The sequence below is a fragment of the Urtica dioica genome, chromosome 6 (assembly GCF_054948205.1).
Source record: "Urtica dioica subsp. dioica isolate 48M chromosome 6, U.dioica_male_clone48M_v1_H2, whole genome shotgun sequence".
Taxonomy (NCBI): domain Eukaryota; kingdom Viridiplantae; phylum Streptophyta; class Magnoliopsida; order Rosales; family Urticaceae; genus Urtica; species Urtica dioica.
In genome coordinates, this window is record NC_142761.1 from 39,320,401 (window position 1) to 39,340,969 (window position 20,569).

At 37.5% G+C, this 20,569-nt stretch overlaps 1 protein-coding gene across 1 annotated transcript; it reads right to left on the minus strand.

Moving 5' to 3' along the window:
• Nucleotides 1-11,508: 11,508 nt before the first annotated feature.
• LOC149394045 (uncharacterized) lies at nucleotides 11,509-13,438 on the minus strand. Its single transcript, XM_089616660.1, has one exon. It carries the CDS (start codon nucleotides 13,402-13,404, stop codon nucleotides 11,608-11,610), a length of 1,797 nt encoding a protein of 598 aa, XP_089472786.1. The 5' UTR covers nucleotides 13,405-13,438; the 3' UTR covers nucleotides 11,509-11,607.
• Between the last annotated feature and the right edge of the window lie 7,131 nt (nucleotides 13,439-20,569).

A 20,569-nucleotide genomic window follows, 5' to 3' on the forward strand; every position in this document is an offset into this window, starting at 1 on the left:
GATAGAAACTTTCGTGGTTGCTCGAGTTGCCGAGGAAAGAAAGAGAGACGTGCTGCGAGGGAGACGAACGTTTTCAACCTTCCGAAGGCTCATCAACCTTCAAGCTTCTAAAGAGGTTAGTAAATTTATTATGCTCATATTAGTTTTATTTACATGTGCTTGCGCTTTGTCTGGGTTAGTAAAAACTGTTTTACTTGGAAAAGAAAATTTTTAAAATTCCGCCGCTTAACGAAGCGTTAAACTTTTTCTTAAACCCTAGATCAATTCCAACAAATGGTATCAAAGCTATGGTCAAAGATATGCATGTACATGTAATTAAAATTATGAGCTTGAAAATCGTTCTCGAAAGTTTACTAATTTTGTGACAAGTTAGAATTGTTATCTTAGATTTTTTTTTAATTTATTGCTCTTGCCTTTAAATTAAAAATCATGTTGTTTTTCTATGAGTTTAGGATGTTATTAAAACACATTAGAATCAGTTCAAAAAGTTTTTAATTTTTTATATTGAAAAACGTGTTTTAAAGGTTTGAGATATTTCGAGTAAATTTTGTGACTAGTTTTCTTGTCTTACTAGTTTCTTTTATTTACTTGAATCGTTTTATGCATATTGTTATTTCTTTTATACCATGTTATTACCTTGCTAATAAAACACAAATACAAGCTTTAACAACCTCCTAAAACGTTCCGTTACACTCGATTCTTTTTCGCACCTAAAAAGGACCAAACTTTAATTATTTCTTTTTCTTCGAGCTGGAGTAAAACCCACAGTAAAAGTAGAATAAATCTCTGCTCAGAAATCGAAATTTAATGATTCTTAAATCAAATTAAAGCTCTGTCTTTCCTCTGTCCAATGGCACCAGTTTCAGGTTAAAAGGACATCGGAGCCGCCAGTTATGGCGATTTTACTCCGATGTGCGCGGCTGTTCCGAAAGTCCAGTTTTTTAGAATTCCGGATTTTCAGCCCCACTACCATGATTTATAGAACTCTAATGAGAAAAATTTCTTGAGAAAAAATATTTTACATAAGATTATAAACATGATGTGTAAGATTAAAATGTTTTGATTTTTGAAAGTTTAATTGAAATTGAATTTTTACAAAACTAGTTTGAATTTCGAAAAACCGTTTTCGTTTTCAAACTTGAAAATATTTTGTCATCCAAATCAAATAAGTTTCAAAATGTTTTCAAAACTATATCTATATCACATATGTTCAAAATCTATATGCTCTTGAAAATTTGAGTGGGAGGTCTCCTTGTAGACAAGCCGAAAAATAAAAAGATGTGTAATCTCAAACTTTCAAGTGTTCGAGTGAGTTGAAGTTCACACTTCCCTCACGCACTTTCCCGTAATAGAAAATAGGAAAAGATCCGAGTATGTCCCTTGTGCCTTTATGCACTAACACTGCTCTGAACACGAAAATCTAGGATTCTTTTCTAGTTGTCCGCTCTATCGCTCTATAACTAGGAAAACCGTTTCCGAACTTATAAGGGTCGATGTACCAACTCCAAAAACTAAGTGGGAGGGTTATACTTGTTGTTTGTAACCCACGATCCCCAACACTAATGAAAAGTGCAATTTTCGCTAGACTAAGAGTCACCCTCGTGGCCCTCTCTTAAATGAGAGTACTCAAGGGCGCTTTGCACTGATCATTGCTCAATGAGCTAAATCCGAAAGTGAGACAATGAGACAAGACCTCCCCTCGGCGGATTGTTTTTCAAAGTCAATCTTCTGGACTAAGTGGTTGGTTACACACTTAGACTCAATCCCTAGTAATCCTCCCTCGAGGCCCTGCGAAAGGATGTGAGTGATCAAACCAATTTAAAAGGTGGCTGGTCAAAATTGGTGTATTGACATCTTGGCTAAGCATTAATGATGTGTCATTTACTTATAAATGGAGATTTTTTGCGGCCTTCCCTCGAAGGAGTAAATTATCGTTTAGTTCATAACACCTTTGGATTTTATCAAATGTTTCAAAACTTAAATCCTAAACCTAAGACTAATCATAAACTTGTTTCAACTTTTATAAGCAACATGTCTCGCAAACATCCCTCAATCATCATTTCCTCGAACAAACTCGAAAACAAAAACTACGTAGATTCGAAACATAACCTCGACATAATAGTTACCGTTTTTTTTTTAATCAGACATAATAGTTACCGTTAACAAGCACAAATGGGTACTCACCACCCCGTGTCCTCCTCTGACGAATGATGATTCAACTCAAGAGGACAAAGACGCCTTGGTGGCCTGACTCTGCTCCGATGAGATTGTGAGGTGCTATATCTTAGCATCAATGAACAATGTGTTGCAACAACAACATCGTGACATCGAGACTGCCGCCGACACTCTCAACAATCTCCTTGAGATGTTGGGAGGACAAAGGCGTCAAACAAGGCTACAAGCAGTCCGACAGTTTGTGAACTGTCGCATGAAGGCTGGGACTCTTGTCAGAGACATTATGATACTGATCATTAGTTATCTGAATAAAATGGAAATCCTAGGATCTGAGATTGATGGGAAGAATATCATAGATATGATCTTAGAAACTCTCCCCGCATCTCTTGATACCTCCAAGTGGAACTACTCCATGAACAAGCTAGAGTACGCTGTTACCAAGCTTATGAAGGAGCTTCACACTGTTGTAGGTCTCACTAAGAGAAATAGGAATCAAGGAGAGGGACATGCTACTAAGCAAAAAGCCTCCGCCTCTGGAACTGAGAAGAGACCTCACAAGGCCGATAAAAAGAACTGTCCTGCCTATCTAAAAGCAAAGGAACATAGTATTGTACTAGTTACCGAAGCATGCTTAGTAGCTGATAATGTATCAACGTGGATTCTTGACTCCACTGCTACTAACCATATTTGTTGTTCCTTGAATGGTTTCAAGAAAACCAAAAGCTTAGAGGAAGGCGAGTTCTGTTTCAAATGGGGTGATGGGAGCCTGGTGTCCGCGAAGGCTGTGGGATCCGTGACGCTGTCATTTGAAGACCGCACTTTAAACTTGAATAATGTTTATTTTGTTCCTACCTTTGGGAAGAACTTAATATCCGTTGCTCGTCTTCTTGAGCAAGATTATTGTTTAAAGTTCATTAAGAATGGAATTCGTATTTCGTTTCCTGATAATTCTTTTGTCACTGATGCATGTATGAAGAATGCTCTTTTCTACATCTATCCCACTCAACCTTCTCTTTTAGACACCGGAATAGATAATGATCTAATTAGGGAGCCAAAGAGGATAAAACTTTCTGAATCCTCCGATCTAACAAAATCAACATACCTATGGCACTTAAGACTTGGTCATATCAGTCTAGATAGGATTAAGAGACTTGTGAGGGACGGTCCACTCCAAGCCTCTGCAATAGGTTCACTACCTACTTGTGAATCCTGCATAGAAGGAAAAATGACTAAGCGACCTTTCTCCAATAAGGGTCGAAGAGCCACTGAGTTGCTGGAACAAGTACATTCTGATGTATGTGGTCCGCTCAGCCAACAGGCACGTGGAGGATACGAATACTTCGTCACCTTCACCGATGATTACTCGCGATATGGTTTTGTCTATTTGCTCAAACACAAATCCGAGACCTTTAACGTATTTAAGGTCTTTAGGGATTTAGTGGAAAAGCAAACTGGCAAAGTGATCAAAACACTTCGATCTAATCGAGGTGGCGAGTATATGTCTGGAGAGTTCGATGACTTTCTTAAAGAAGAAGGTATCGCTTCTCAGCTTACCGCACCTGGCACACCTCAACAAAACGGAGTGTCAGAGAGAAGAAACCGAACTATTATGGAGATGGTTAGATCAATGATGAGTTACTCATCACTCCCTCTTTCCTTTTGGGGATATGCCCTTGAAACAGCCGCTTACATTCTGAACCAAGTTCCGTCTAAAACGGTTCCTGGTACTCCTTATGAAAGATGGACTGGCCGTAAAGTAAGTTTGGGCCACATCCAAATTTGGGGTTGCCCTGCACATGTGCTAAGGCAAAAGACTAGCAAGTTGGCTAGTAGGTCAGAATTGTGCTTGTTTGTGGGATATCTAAAGGAAACCAAGGGTTTCATCTTCTATAGTCTTGAGGACGATAAGACTTTCGTTAGCACGAATGCTCGTTTCCTTGAGGAGGACTTTATGAAGGATGCAAAACCTAGAAGCAAAATTGTGCTTGAAGAAAAGTTGGGTGAGGAAGCTTCTACCTCATCTGTAAGAACTGTTCTTACCCCAACTGAAACACAACCTAACACATCAGAATCTCGTCAAGTAGTACTTCGACGTAGTGGGAGGGCTACTCTAAAGCCTGACAGGTACATGTCCTATGGAGACTCTCTCGTAGCCGTCTCTGACATGGATGATCCTGTTTCCTATAGCCAAGCGATGGCTTGTTCTGAATCAAACCTTTGGCTTGACGCCATGAAAGTTGAAATGCACTCGATGTATGTCAACAAAATCTGGAAACTTGTAGACCTTCCTGAAGGGATTAAACCCGTAGGGTGTAAGTGGATATACAAGAAGAAAAGGGGTCCGGATGGGAACGTCGAGACGTTCAAAGCACGACTTGTGGCGAAGGGTTATACCCAACAAGAAGGGATTGACTATGAAGAAACCTTCTCGCCAGTCGCGATGCTTAAATCCATCCGCATACTCATATCCATAGCTGCAGCTCTCGACTATGAGATCTGGCAAATGGATGTCAAGACAGCCTTCCTGAATGGCAATCTTGACAAGCGCATTTACATGGCTAAACCAAATGGTTTCGTGGAAGAAGGTCAAGAGACCAAGTTTTGTGAGTTGCTTAAGTCCATTTATGGATTAAAGCAAGTATCTAGGTCATGGAATATTAGATTCGATGAAACTGTAAAGAGTTTCGGCTTTGAACAGTCAATAGATGAGCCTTGTGTTTACAAGTTGATACACGAAGGCAAAGTTGTGTTTCTGGTACTATATGTCGATGATATACTACTCATTGGTAATGACGTGGGTAAGTTATCTGAGGTTAAGGTCTGGCTGGTAAAGCAATTCGATATGAAGGATCTAGGAGAAGCCGCGTACATTCTGGGGATCCAAATCTTTCGAGATAGGAAAAACCGGACCCTGTCGCTCTCTCAAGCATCTTATATTGATAAGGTGATGGATCGCTTCTCGATGCAAGACTCCAAGAAGGGCCAAACACCCTTTAGGCATGGAGTCTCACTCTCTAAGGACCAGTCTCCCAAGACTGCACAAGAGATTGAAGACATGAGGAAAATTCCTTACGCCTCTGCCGTAGGAAGCCTCGTGTATGCTATGTTTTGCACTAGACCTGACATCTGTTTCGCTGTTGGCGTAGTTAGCCGTTTCCAATCCAACCCTGGACCCGAGCACTGGATTATTGTTAAGCATGTTCTTAAGTATCTTCGAAGAACTAGGAACTTGATGCTTACATACTCAGGTACTGACCTGACTATGACGGGATATACTGACTCCGATTTTCAAGCGGATAAGGATTCCAGGAAATCCACTTCGGGATCTGTGTTCATCCTTAATAGTGGAGCTGTTGTGCAGAAGAGTATTAAGCAATCTTGCTTTGCTGACTCCACAATGGAAGCAGAATATGTGGCTGCTTGTGAAGCATCCAAAGAGGCTGTATGGCTTAGAAAATTCCTTAAGTATTTGGAAGTTGTTCCAAATGTCGACGAGCCCATGACCCTTTATTGTGATAGTAGTGGGGCTGTCACTAACTCAAAGGAACCTCGAAGCCATAAGCGCTCTAAGCATATTGAGAGGAAATACCATTTGATTCGAGAGATCGTGCAGCGCGGAGACGTGGAAGTGAAGAAGATCTCAACGGTGGACAACCTAGCAGATTCATTCACAGAGGCCCTAGCGAACAACGTCTTCGACCAACATCGAGAGGGATTAGGCATGAAGGACTACACACATCTTCTTTGAGTCAAGTGGGAGTTTGTTGTCAATGGTGCCCACAAGAAGAGTTGTAATCTTTATATAGTACATTTGATGTAATAAAGTCTCATGAAGACTCTTGCTTGTAATTGCTTATTCATTAATAAAAAATTGAAACGTTCATTCATTCTTCCGTGTCTGTTTGAAGCTTTATGATAAAACATTAGTCTTTAGTCCATAAACAAACTAAACAACTTATGAAGAGACAAATGTAGATTTGCATGAACAAACTCTTCATAGTTTGCTTAAAACGATATATTCGCAATCTAAGGGTCAAAAGGACTATTGACCTCAGTACGATTGTTAGGAGAATCTATGATGTCTGGTTATGGGGCATTGAGAGTTGGAGACTCTATAGTTCTTCTAGGTATCTTCCGAAGGTACTGAATTGACCAGTACACTTCTAGAGACAAGATAAGAACAAATCATTTAACCTCTTATGTCTCGAAGTCACTACGTATGAATTGCATCGTGCTTACCTTAATCCTGAAATGAGACATGCCATTTCACACCTTACGTATTCTCATTTGAGAAAGTCATAGTTCGGACTCACTATGTGATTCCGAACAAGGCCTATTGGTGAAGTACTAAGTTGTGAGAATGTCATGAGTAACTTTGTGAAGTTCTCATAGATATGGAATTCATGTACAAGATTACTGAAATGCAATGTATATCACCTCATGCTTTATTCCTTGGAGTGTGAATAAATGAACTGGCCAGTGTCCAAATTGAGTCCTGATTCTTTTGGATGAAACAATGTGACTTGTTAGCTCCTCGTCAATACATTGTTTCTAACTTATTCACAAGCGACATAGGAGTTGAGGAAATAACAGCTAGAAGGGTAAAATGGTAATTTTGTAAATCCCGACTAGCTGATGATATTCATGAATGGTAAATACTGATAATATTCTATGGATCCACTCATTACAATTAGGTTGAATTCTTGAGTAGAAAATAAATTCATTTGAACCGAGAGATTTTCAGTGTCAACTCTTTAGTGGAGTCAGTTGACATTAAGCTAAACTTGGAAAAGGTTTGTGAACTTTTGAGTCCAAGTATTTTAGCTCAAGCTTTGTTCATTTAGATCCATGAGGTCACTGTCACGAATCACATCGATTAGGAATAGTTAAACTGGAAGCTAAGTCAAAACAAGAACGAAAATTGTCAAAATGGTATTTTTGTCTTTTGAGACATATGATGAAATGAATGTCAATAAATTTTTTTGACAAGGTCATTTGATGACTCAATGACACTCAGCCATGACTTGATCATTGGGCCTTATGGATTAATTTCATTTCATAAGAATTTTATTGAAAATTCTTAATGGGCCTTTCTCATGTTGTCATGAACAAATGAAGAAGCTTCTAGAAGCTCCTTCTAGAGACATGTTGGGCGTCCAAATACCCAAGAGAAAGAGAGAATATTTTGTGCATAAATGTATCAAGATACTTGCCAAAAGAAAAAGAGGAAACAAATTTCCTCTATGATGAAACAAGTATTTCGGCCAAGACAAGTCAAAGGGGAAGCAAGAATAAAAGAGGAAACAAATCCAAGGTGTCATGAAGGCACATGTTGGCCGTGTGACTTGGATAGAAATGGGAAATAAAGGTTGCTCATGATAGCTTGGAAAATAAGAGGAAACTACTTCTTTCCAAGGCCAACCCTTCTTTTATAAATAGGACTCTCATTCCCCTCATTTTATTCATTCCACATAAGTTAGAGATTGAGAGCTTCTCTCTCTAGACCTTGTGGTGGCCGAACTCCTCTCTCTCTCTCTCTAGTTATTTTTCGATTTTTGTTTTGGCACCTAGGTCCTCATTTGACCTAGTGTTTAGCTCTGCGACTTCAAGACTTGTTCTTAAGTCGTAGTGTTTAAAAGTGCCCACACACTAATTCCTTTTATTTCGAGTGATTTAGTGATAGAAACTTTCGTGGTTGCTCAAGTTGCCGAGGAAAGAAAGAGAGACGTGATGCGAGGGAGACGAACGTTTTCAACCTTCCGAAGGCTCATCAACGTTCAAGCTTCTAAAGAGGTTAGTAAATTTATTATGCTCATATTAGTTTTATTAACATGTGTTGCGCTTTGTCTAGGTTAGTAAAAACTGTTTTACTTGAAAAAGAAAATTTTTAAAATTCCGCCGCTTAACGAAGCGTTAAACTTTTTCTTAAACCCTAGATCAATTCCAACAGGGGAGTGACTTGGGACGTTTGATGCAGATCCAAGGACAAAGGTGGGCTCGGAATCGGAAGAGTGGTGGACAAAAAACTTCTCTTTTAGCCAAATGGCTTTGGCGTTTCCTGTTGGAGAAAGAGGCGCTTTGGCACAAAGTTATCAAAGCAGTCTATGGGGTTCACACGAACGGGTGGGACGCGGGGGATGCTAGTTGTAGGACTTTCAAAAGTCCTTGGCGGTCGGTCTGCTCGGTTCAAGAAAAGTTCGTCTCGAGATATGGCTGGAAAGTGCAAGATGGTCCAGTGGTTAGATTCTGGAAGATAAATGGGTTGAAGGCGGTAACTTCTTAGAAAGGTTTCCTGGGCTTGCCCGTCTTTGCCCGCTTAAATCGGCCAAAGTTAATCGGTTCGCCATCTTTTCCGACGAGTTCTCTGGAAAAGTTTACTGGAATTTTAATTTTCCTCGGAATCTTTTGGATAGAGAAGCGATTGAATACGCGGAGCTAAGTCATCTCTTGGATCCGATCTCCCTTTGGACTGGTTTCGAAGACCGAAGAAAATGGCTCGATGATACTGGTTCCTTCTCTAAGTCTATGTATTCAGATTTGGCTTCCGTCTCTCCCTCTCCAGTAGTGGCCATGGTCGACGAAATTTGGAAGGCGAAAGTTCCTAAAAAGGTTCAATTCTTTGGGTGGAGATTGGTTCTTCTCAAGGTAAACACGTCAGATCTCGTCCAACGGAGTAATCCCCAATGGACCCTTCTTCCTAGTTGTTGTCCCTTTTGTAGAAGCGCAGCGGAAGATATCCAGCATCTCATCTTGGAGTGTCCCTGTTCGTCCCTCGTCTAAAAATGGATTTTTAAGAATTTCTCGCTCGACAACCATCGGCCTAATTCTGTGGCCGAGTTATTTTCGTCGCCAGCTGCGTACAACAGGAATCCTAAATGGACGGCTGCTTTCAAAATAGCTAGATTGGCCACTGTTTGGTGTATTTGGGGCAAAAGAAACAAGATCTTTTTCGAGGACGAGGATTGGAACTTCGGGGTGGTGATGGAAAGCATTAATCACTGTATTGCTCTCTGTTACATGTTAACTGTAAAGATTTTTATGATTTCCCTTTTTCTATTTTGTCTATGGATTGGGTTTCAGCTTTGGTTTGATGTTTTTTTGGCTCGGTAGTTTCGGTGGCTGTTGTTTTAGGCCTGTCTGAGCTTTGCTCTTTTCTGCACTGCTCTCCCTTGTTTCGGAGTTCTTTCAGTTATTAATAAAACTTACTGTTTCTATTAAAAAAAAATACTATTGTGAGAGAGAGAGAGAGAGAGAGTAAAAAAAAATTAATAAATAAAAGCCGCCACATGTCATCGTCTGACTAAGCCATGTGGCGACCTGTGGATGAAAGTTGGAAATGGCTTGACTTCTTATTATTATTTGGGCGCTCTAGCTTATCAACCTTTTTAAAACTTAGAATTGTGAAATAGTCAACGTTTTAACAATATTTGGTAATTAACCAATCTTTAATGCAATAAGACAAAATTACCCTTATTTTTTCTCCTCATTCTTTGTCAAAAATAAATTAAATGAAAATAATTTATCTATACCTAAATACTCTCTCTCTCTCTCTCTCTCTCTCTCTCTCTCTCTCTCTCTCTCTCTCTTCATTACATTTTTAGCCATGACGGAGGTAAAAAAAACAACAGCATCGCAGTTAATAGTCGCTAATAAGTGGTAATAAGTTTCTAGTAGAAAATTATTAATAGTTGTTACCGACTATTAGTCAAAACAAAAACCTATTAACAGTTATTAATGATTATTAATTGCGTTTTTAATATTTTTTACATTTGTCCTTGGCTAAAAAATGTGACGAGAGAGAGAGAGTAACGAGAAAATAGAGAGAGATATATATATATATATATATATATACTGAGATCCTAATAATTATAGATTTTGAATAATAAATTAAATTTTATTAATTAGGAAAATAAATTATATTGACTAATTAATAAGGGTAAAAATGGTATAAACTATGTGTCACATAAGTAAAATGGCTAAAAATCAAAAAAATCTGAATCGTACGACAAAACGAAATTTTTAGGTTTGAATAAACTTCGTCAGTTACAAATTACTTAGTATCTATGTATGGATATATATGACTTCTTAAATAAACAATTAATATTAAAAAAAATGGTTACCGTGGTATTCCAACAGACGCAAGCCTAACATTGGATATAGACTTTATTACATAGATTTGAAAATCTAACCATACTATCTTTCATTAACAGCGACCGATATTATTCTCTTCAGAAAATAAATCACGCGATTCTTCTTCTTCCAAAATAGATAAACAAACAGATTTGTGCGTCACATACAACTAGATAACTATTAAGGCGTCATTTTTTGGCACTGAAAAATAGCCCTCCAACCACAAGTTCGTATCCATCCGGCCAAATGTCCTTCTCTTCAAGTTTACACGGGCAAATGGACATATCTTCAAGTTTACCCGGGAAAATGGCCATATCTTCAAGTTTACCCGGGCAAATAGTCATATCTTCAAGTTTGCTCGGGCAAATGACCATATCCTCGAGTTAATCTGGGAAAATGATCATATTCTCAAGATTTCCCGGCAAAAACATCACTTCTCCGAGCCCATGATGTCCAAATAAGCATATTTCGGAGTCCGGAAGCTCACCCTGACCACCTGCCAAGCCAAGCTCCTCAGCCAAAGCTCATGTCAAGCCCACGTGTTTGGACCCGGGCTCCTCGGCCAAAGCTCCTACCGAGCCCTTGCCGAGACCACACATCTGAACCAAGCCCCTGCCGGGCCCACACGTCCGAATCAAGCACATGCCAAGCCCATGGACCCGGACCAAGTCCGGTTATTGGTCTGAAAATTTGAAAACAGAAAAATTCGGCTCCAGTTCCTAAAATGGACCGAACCGTAAGGAACCGATTTCAGAAAGAGCGGAGAAAACCTAAAAGATCCTAGACAAATAAATTATAACACATTTTGACATGGCCAGCAAATTTTCTCGGACCTAATTTTGGAACATTTTTTTTAACAAATACAAACACTAATGGAAACGAAACCAGTGTTTCAAGGAAATTGAGCGAGAGGAATATTTTCCACAACAGCAACAATAGAACGATCGAAGAAAGAGAAAACTACATGAAAACTACAATCTCGATATCTGTAGGTGAACTTCATAGTACTTAATTGAAAAGAAAAAAAAAATACATCGCAAATTCATAGACATTATATTCAAATGCCTAAGAGCAGAAATTCAGAACACTTTTAAAGTAGTGCGGAATTGCACAAAAACAATAAAAAAAAATAATAATAAATAAGACCAACTTTAAGTAACTAAAACGAAAGGATACCTAGAATCGAACCATTATAAAAATATGTGCAGCAGAAATTAAATTGTTTAAAGGACTCAAATTCACCATCTCGTCTTTGCTAACCATTGTATAAGCAACACAACTCGTAATTCCGAGCTTTTTTGGTTACTGTGATAACTTTTCCAAGATGTCTTCTTGAACATGCTTGCAACGTTTAATAACATGAATCTTTTTCAAAATGGAGCGTGTTGCATCATCAGAAATATGGCCTTTCAAGATCATGTCTTTGAGAAGCTTGAGAGCGATGTCTATTTGTTCGACCTTTATGTACCCTTCTACCAAAGTTCTATACGATACAACATTGGGTACGATTCCCTTCACTATCATCAGCTCAAAGATTTCTTCTGCCTTTTCCATATCTGCTTCCTTACAATACCCCTTTATCAATGTGTTGTAGGGAACTTCATTAGCTTTCACATTGTGCTGAATCATTTTATCGAATAAGCTCTGAGCCCTAGCCATCGCTCCATTTTCGACAAACCCATCCAAGAGGGCGTTCATAGTTATCATATCAGGCTCTATCTTCCTACTCACCATATCATCAAAGATCTTCTTGGCCTCTTCGAATAGACCAAAATGGCACAATCCGTCAAACAGCGATGTATAGGTGATCACGTTAGGGCTTAAACCTCTCCGACTCATCAACTCAAACATCGATATCGCTTCATGAACTCTTCCCCCTTTTGAATGGGCATCCACTAAAATATTAAACGTTATAACATCCGGAAAAATCCCTTTGTTCGCCATTCTTTCCAACAACGTTGTGGTTTCATTCCAATGTCCCGAATGACACAAGCCATAGACCAATGAGTTAAACGTGACAATTGTAGGCTTTATGCCACGACTAATCATTGCCTCCATGTGACCGAGCGCCTCTTTACTTCTTCCGCTTTTGCAGAGACCATCCAACAGAACGGTGTAAGTGATAATATTTGGAGATATTCCACGACTAATCATGCTTTCTAAGAATTGAGTTGCATCATCGAACCGACCGCACTTGCACATCGCAGCAACTAGAGAATTGAATGTCACAACATCAGGCTCGATGCCTTTTTTAGTCATGAGGTTAAATACCGAAATAGCTTCTTCAATTTTCACTTCCTTGCAAAGTGAACCGATTAGAATGTTATAAGTTCGAAGAACCAGCGAAACTCCACCACCAACCATCTCTGATAAGAACTTCTTGGCTTCTTCTCGACGACCGACCTTGCATAACTCGTGAATCAGAGTATTATAACAAACGGCATTTGGTCGAACACCTGAATCGATCATACTTTGGAACAAGCTTAGCGCCTCATCAATTCGGTTCTCTTTGCAGAGACCGTCGATTACTGCAGCGAAACAGTATTCGTTCGGCTTCACGTCATCACCGTCGAGCATTTTCATAAGCAGCTTGAGTGCCTTTTCAGATTCCCCGGATTTGCAAAGTCCATTTAGCAGAGTAGTCAGGGTGCGCAAATTGTACTGAATCCCACACTTGAGCATAGTTGCTAGAACAGAGAAACCTGATTTCGCATTATGAGACCGAATCAAGCACTTGATGATAATGTTGAGCGTAACGACATTCGGGTGAAAATGGGAAGAACGAAACCTCATGAGATGCGAGTACATAGAGACCACAGTGGAGAACTGATTGATATTCGACATTGACCCAAATACCTGATTGAAGCTCGAAACTGAGGGCATGGGTCTCAGATCCACCATGTAATTGAAGAAGCCCAGAGCCTCGGTCACTGAGAGGTCTCTGGATTCGCATCGAGTTCGAACCGTGTTTTCCAAATCCGCAACAGAATCGCGAGCGCAAGAAGTAGAGGAACAAAGTCTGGTACTGAAAATCGAATAGAGAGGAAGGAGAAAAGGAGAACCTGGATATGGTTTAATTATCATATTCATGGTCTTCATGCTTGGAAATTTCAAATTTCTTGCACAAATAATCTGGGATGATAGATGAAAGAGATTGAGTGTAAAAGTGAAGGTTCATGAAAAAAAAAAAAAAAAAAAAAATGATATATCTGAAGTCAAAATGGAAGAAAAACGTTTAGTCCAGACTTAAAATGTAATTCATTAAGTTATGTGAGAGTATGCTAGTCCATAATAAAAAACGAAGTATATTTTTGCAAATTTTCAAGTAAAAAGTGTTTATTATTATTATTTAATTCGCCACACTAGAACCAAGGATTTAAATACCGGGGGAACCGGACGGGAACCGGTCCGGTTCCCCCTTTTTGGAGCTCCCCGGCACCGGAACCACCAAAACCGGATTTCCCGGTCGGCGTCCACGGCGGCTCGCGGCACTCGTTCTCTTTCGGCCAAGGCGCGCGGTGATGGCTCGGTGCTGGAGCTGTTGGCCGAGCACGGGTGAGGAAAAAGGAAGAGTGAAGGAGGTGCTGGAGTTGTTGTGGTTGTTTAATTTTTTTTTTTTTTTTTCTGTTACTCTTTGATGCAGAGGAGAAGAACCGAGAAGAAGGAAAAAGAAAGAAGAAGAAGAAAAGAAAATAAGGAAAAAAGAAAAAGAAAAAGAAAATTTCCTTTTAAAATGAAATGAGTATTCCATATTTGCGCATGAAAACCTTCAATTCTCCACCGCTTATAAACTGACCCTGAGCTCCACATTTTATTTCAACTGAGCCCAGAAAAACATTACAACCACGTCATTGTCACAAAATTTTGTGACTAAAACCGTAACCGATCGAACTTTTAATTAAATGATTTGAACCGAGAATTTTCTCATTCGTTCTCAATTGATTCAAATTTATTTAAGGTTTCTCGGAATTCATTCTCGTCCTTGAGAATTTATTTTCTCAAATTAACTTCCGGAATATCTCATCGGAAAATAATTTCTTATTCGAGACGAACTCGATAAATCCTTCTTTTTTATTCCGAGATTTCTCCTTACCTTAATATATTTCAAATTAATTCGATAAACTCATTATTTCAAATCATGGCCACTGTATCGAGTACGACTACCACTTGGACATGTACTTTCATGCATGTGCTCATTATATGACTTGATATGATTACTATATGACCGCTGTATGTTCGCTATGAGTAGTCATTTCATTTATATTCCTTTTATGTTGAATTTGTTGAACTATAATATTTGATGGATTGCGTTGAACTTTATCATTTTGGTTTGTACTATTGAACTTACTTTTTGTTGTGTTTGTAATTTTATATTGTGTTGAAACATTCTACATTATTTTTAATTTTATGAATTGTATCCTACATACTTTGTATGTTTTTTTGTATATTTTTTTATGAATTCCCCTCGGTAAATACGGTATTTGACGGTATTCCTCTACGGTAACGGTAAGTTCAACGGTACCGGTTTCCTTTTTTTTTCTCGCTTCCCCCGGTATTCCTTTACGGTACGGGGGGTTACCAGTAAATTCGAAGGCTCGGAATGGTAACGGTAACAGTATTTCGATCATTGACTAGAACGTCCTTTTCTTGGTAGTTTGCTGTTGCTACAGCCTACATACACTGTACGTCTTCAAGAAACATGGTTAGCTGATTATCTAAGATAGACCCTCAAGTCCGACCCGTCTTAGACCCTCAAAAAAAGATCAATTTGGGCCCGGCCTATATTGTCATTAGGCTCAGCTCGGATCCAACTTTTTTTTAAATAATATAAATTTTTATTTTTGTTTCAAATTTATATTTTTATGTTTAAAAAAGTACTTTTTACACATAAATTTAATTTATAATAAAATTAATGTTTTTTACTAACATATATTTTGTTTTAATTAAACTTGTATTTTTATGAATTCTATAAATATTTTATTATTATTTTTTCATGATTATAATTTGGTCCTGATTTGGATCTAAGGTCATATTCATTAGGCCCGACCCGGTCCGACCTTCCAATAAAAGAGTTTGGGTCGGGCTTGGGTCCGGACTTCGTTTGGGCTTGAAAAAGAAGGACTGGCCCAGCCCAGCCCGGCCCGGCCCCGCCCTTTGATACTTTAATTAGAAGTTTCATAAAAGTTCCTAAATTTGTTTTCCTTGTTCCTAAGCCTAACTACAAAAAGCGATACTATTAGTAGTGAGCTCGAGACATGCATACTTGAATTAAGAATTGTGAAATTAAGTTTTAAGTTTTAACATTCAACAATTTTCTAAATTTGTATGACAATAATTTATTTTCATATAATACTACATGACATTTATAATTATGTTCTTTCCGTTGTTTAGTTACACAACACCATCATTAATGTTGGTGTGCTTTATTGTTATTATAGTATTCTACACATAAAAAATGGATTTATCAAACTCTCATAATTCCTATGAAAATATGAGTGTGGACGATATCATAATAGCAGAATGTATAGATGAATCCATATTTTGTGTGTAGAATACTATAATAACAACAGAGCAAAATGTAATAAATATATATGAGAGATTTTTTTTAGGGAGAAATATTTGAGAATTGCATAAAAGGAATATGAGAATATGGTTTTCATTGAAGTAGACATATTGTCATATATATAGCAATAATATTTAAATTATTTTTATTAAATAACAATTTCCTAAAATTGAAAATATGAAAAAGATTGGAAACATACAAAAAAAAAATTGAGAATATACAATAACAAAATTGGGAAATATGAAAATAATTGGAAATATAAAAAAATAATAACAAACCGGGATGAAGTCAAATAAAAGTAGTGAATGCATAGTCCAAATTTACAACTACTTTTTTAACGTGTAACATTTGTTTTTTTTAGGGACTAACATTTGTTTTCAATGACTGTTGTTGTGTAACATTTTTCTTGCATGCAACAATTAACGTGAGATTGCAAATGAAGTCATATAGAGTTGGTAGATGGAAGTTGGTGGATGGGAGTTGGTGGAGTTATAAAATAATAATAATAATAAAATATTCATTTGGCACCGGTGCCAAATTGTGAGCCTCTGCTAAAAGAATTGACAAAATAGCTACTTTTTTATATTGACTCCAATGGGTGACAACTTTGAGTGACATCCATGTCACCCATATGCAACTTAAGTTGACATCCATTGGAGATGCTCTAAGAATTTTTTGCTCAAATGATCCCGAACCATTTGTGATTGAGGGATTTTGGTCCCTAAATCCCTAAACTATTTTTAGAGGCATAATCATCCCCCAATTTTTTTCTTTTTTGGTAAAATTAATCCTTCTATTAAGTCACTTAACTCTCACGTGTATTTCACATGAGGGAATTTTTGAAAAAAAACTTTTTCTTCCATAACTTGCCTATTTTTACATTTACGAGGGCAAAAGTTTCTTCAATGAAAACACACGAAAGAGGAAGCGAAGTTGAAAGGCCTCTTGATTTTCTTTTCCCAAGGTTTTACGTATTTATCGAGTTTAAATGACGAAGAAGCGTCGATGGAAGGATAATATTTTTTTCGAAACTGACTATTTAGGGTTTAGAAAATGGAAAACTTTAAGCAATTTTTCAAGATTTGTTTGAGTTCTTAAAATGGCTTGTTGTTCAGTAATCATGGTCTTGTGTTGGGACAAGAGAAAAAGATTATGATATGGTTATGGTATGTCCCACGGTGGCAACATTGGGATTTTTTGACAAAATGGGTTGTTCTGTAATCTTGTCTTGTTTTGTTATGTATTTTTTTTATATACACTAATCAGTTAGTCCACCAAATCAGTGATTACACTAAATTTAGTGATTCATATGGTGACAATAAATTTACATTAGATTCTTTTGGGATTTTGTTAATCTTAGGTCAAATGAAAATATGGAGTGGATATGGGAAAGAGCCTCCTGACTATCTGTATACAGACATTGAAGAGGAAGATGGTGGTGTCGAGGACGAGAAATTTATTGATGATGACAGAGAAAAATCTGATCGTGAAGAAGCCTATGTGCCAAGTACAGAGACTGATCCTACAAAAAATTGGGTAGGTTTTCACGATGCTATTGTGAATCAAGACATAGTTGACAGTAATAGTCAGGATTCAATGGAGCTAAGTAGTGGTAGTTCTGAAGATGAAACGAGTCAAGCGGTAGGAAGTTTGAAGAAGAAAGTGAGATATGTTGACAATGATAGGATTGATATGCCAAATTTTGTGTTTGAGGTTGGAATGATGTTTCCCGATGCAAAATCTCTAAAAAAAAAAGCCATTAAGGAGCATGCAATCAAGACCCATAGAAGCCTGAAATTAGAGAAGAATGATAAAGTAAGGATAAGGATAAAATGTATGGTAGGTCGCCCTTGGACATTGTTTGCATCTTTGGAGAGTGGAAGTAGCTCGTTTATGATTAAAACTCTGAATCAAGAGCATAGTTGTACTTTGGAATTCTGAAAAAGAAGACTTGGACATAAGTGGCTATGCATGAAGTACTTGAATCAATTTAGAGTAGAGATCCTAATTGGTCATTTGAAGGGTTCAAACAACAAGTGAAATAAGATACACTAACCGACATCTCTAAATGGCAATTTTATAGAGCGATGAAGATGGCGCGAGACATCATTCACGGTTCGGTGGCGATGCAATATGGAAAACTGTGGGATTATGCCGAGGAGTTGAAGAAGTCTAATCTCGGGCCTACAATAATTAAGATAAAGTGTTATCCTTTGGACCCAAATAAATATGAAAATCCAAAATTCATGAGGATGTATATTTGCATGGGTGCAACAAAGAAGGGTTGGCTGGCCGGGTCGTCCCATAATAGGGCTAGACGGTTGTTTCGTCAAAGGGTCGTTTAAGGGACAACTGCTTGCTGCGGTTGGAATTGACCCAAACAATGGAATTTATCCCATTGCATATGCTTTGGTTGAATCTGAGTGTTATGATAGTTGGCTATGGTTTATAGAATCATTGAGTGCTGATTTGGACATAGGACAGAATGTTACAAGGATTTCAGACCGACAAAAAGGATTGCTTGAGAACCAGTGAAGAGTTGTTTCGCTGAAGAAGCTCCACACCGATATTGTGTACGACACTTGTATAATAACTTCAAAGTTCATCATAAGGGTTTAAATCTAAAACAAATAATATGGAGCGCTGCAAGATCAACTGTAAGATCGAGGTATTATTTTTGACATTGTTTTGATTTTTTTTATGTAGCATTGTTTTCATATCTATGTAATTTGGTGTGCTGTTTTGATTTTTTTTTTTTTTTTTTTGCTCTAGCATTGTTTTGATATTTATGTAATTTGGTGTGCTTTTTGCTATTGCATTGTTCTTTTTTTTTTTGGCTGTCTTATGTTAAAAAAAAAGGTTTGAGGCTGAGTTAAATAAATTGGAGGAAGTTAGTAACGAAGCATGGGTGTGGATATCTAATGTTGCTCCTAAATATTGGAATCGTTCACATTTTCTGAATGTTCGGGATCAGATTTACTCCTCAACAATTTGTGTGAATCATTCAATGGTGTTATTGTTGATGCCCGAGACAAACCGGTAATCACTCTCATGGAAATGATTAGATGTTACATGATGAAGAGAATCCAGACCAATCATTCTGAAATAAGTAAATGGAGAGCTCCTGTTGGTCCACGAATTTTTAAGCTTATAGAGAGCAATAAGCTACGGTCGGGTATTTACATTCCAACCTATTCCGGAGACCTTGCATTTCAAGTGTCACGAACGTACGGGGATCAATATGTGGTGGACTTGAAGACAAAGAAATGTTCTTGTCGTGGATGGTGCTTAAATGGCGTGCCTTGCGCACATGCTACTGCGTGCATTTTACAGATGGGGCTTAATGTGTATGACTTTGTTCATGAGAGTTTGAGAAACTCTTCGTACGAAAGAATTTATCAATATTTTATTCGGCCAATCAATGGTCCTGATTTGTGGGACAAAACGGAAAAAAGACCTATTGAGTGTCCTGTTTTAAAAAAAACAAAGAGGTAGACCTAAGAAGCTACGACGCAAGGAGGCAGACGAGATGCGAGTTCCTGGAAGCAAAACAGTGAAATTGGGCAGGAAAAATATAGTGATGACTTGCACAAACTGTGGAAGAAAAGACCATCATAATAAGGCTATTTGTGTTCGCAACAAAACTGTAAGTTTGAAAGATTAAATTTGGTTTAAATTTACAACAACTCAGTTGCATTATTTTCTTTTTGCAGGGTCCGCAACGTTGATTGAAGGGATACAAAAGGACGCCTACAAGTGATTTTTGGTGGATAATAAGGCTACAACATATATTTTAGTTGAAAATTGTTAAAATGCGAGTGTTTTTGCACACAAACTTTCAATTCGGGTGTATCATATTTGTCTGTGGGTTTTTGGAGAAGAAACGCTAAAATCAAAATTGTAAGCATTATGAAATATTGAAACCAATACGCAATTGTTTTTGGGTTTACATGGAGATCAGAATAATAGCTAAATACAACTAAAAGTATTAGCATATGTAAGTTATGAAAAGAAAAAAAAATCCCTACGTGAGATTTTTGTTAAGTCTGTTAAGTGACTTAACAGAAGGACTAATTTTACCAAAAAAGAAAAGGTTGAGGATGATTTTGCCTCTAAAAAAAGTTTAGGGACCAAAATGCCTCAATTACAAAAGGGTTAGGGACCATTTGAGCCAAAAATTCTATATATAAAGACAAAATAGTCATTATTTAAATAAAATATTAGCTAACTAAGCCCTTAAAACTACAGGAATCGCTAGATAGCCAACTTTTTGTAATTTTTTTTTAAATAGCCATTTAGGAGAGGTGGCATCTAGTGATTGGTTTGGACTTCCCAATTTTGCCCTTGTGAATTTTTGCACGATTATTTTTTTCACTTTTTGAATTTAAATGGACGTAATTTATGCTCAATTATTATCAATTTATTAGTGTAATTTTTTATTTAAATATCTCTATATATCTCTCTGCATATTTTCCTTCTGTCTGTGCGCTGTTTCTCATAATCAATTCTTTGCTTTTTCATTTCGTTGTCTCTTCCAAGTCATAAACGTATTGTCTCGCATTTTCAAGGTACAAACAATATGGAAATTTAATATCTTAATCCAACTTATTTGTTTATTGTTGTAGACACGCCACAACTAAATTTAATTAACAAATTGAAACGAAGGATATCAAAACAAAGTACTTCTTCTTGGTTGTTAAT

Excerpts from the sequence above, each read along its gene's own strand:
- LOC149394045 (XM_089616660.1), bottom strand. The coding sequence starts at position 13,404 with ATGAAGACCATGAATATGATAATTAAACCATATCCAGGTTCTCCTTTT.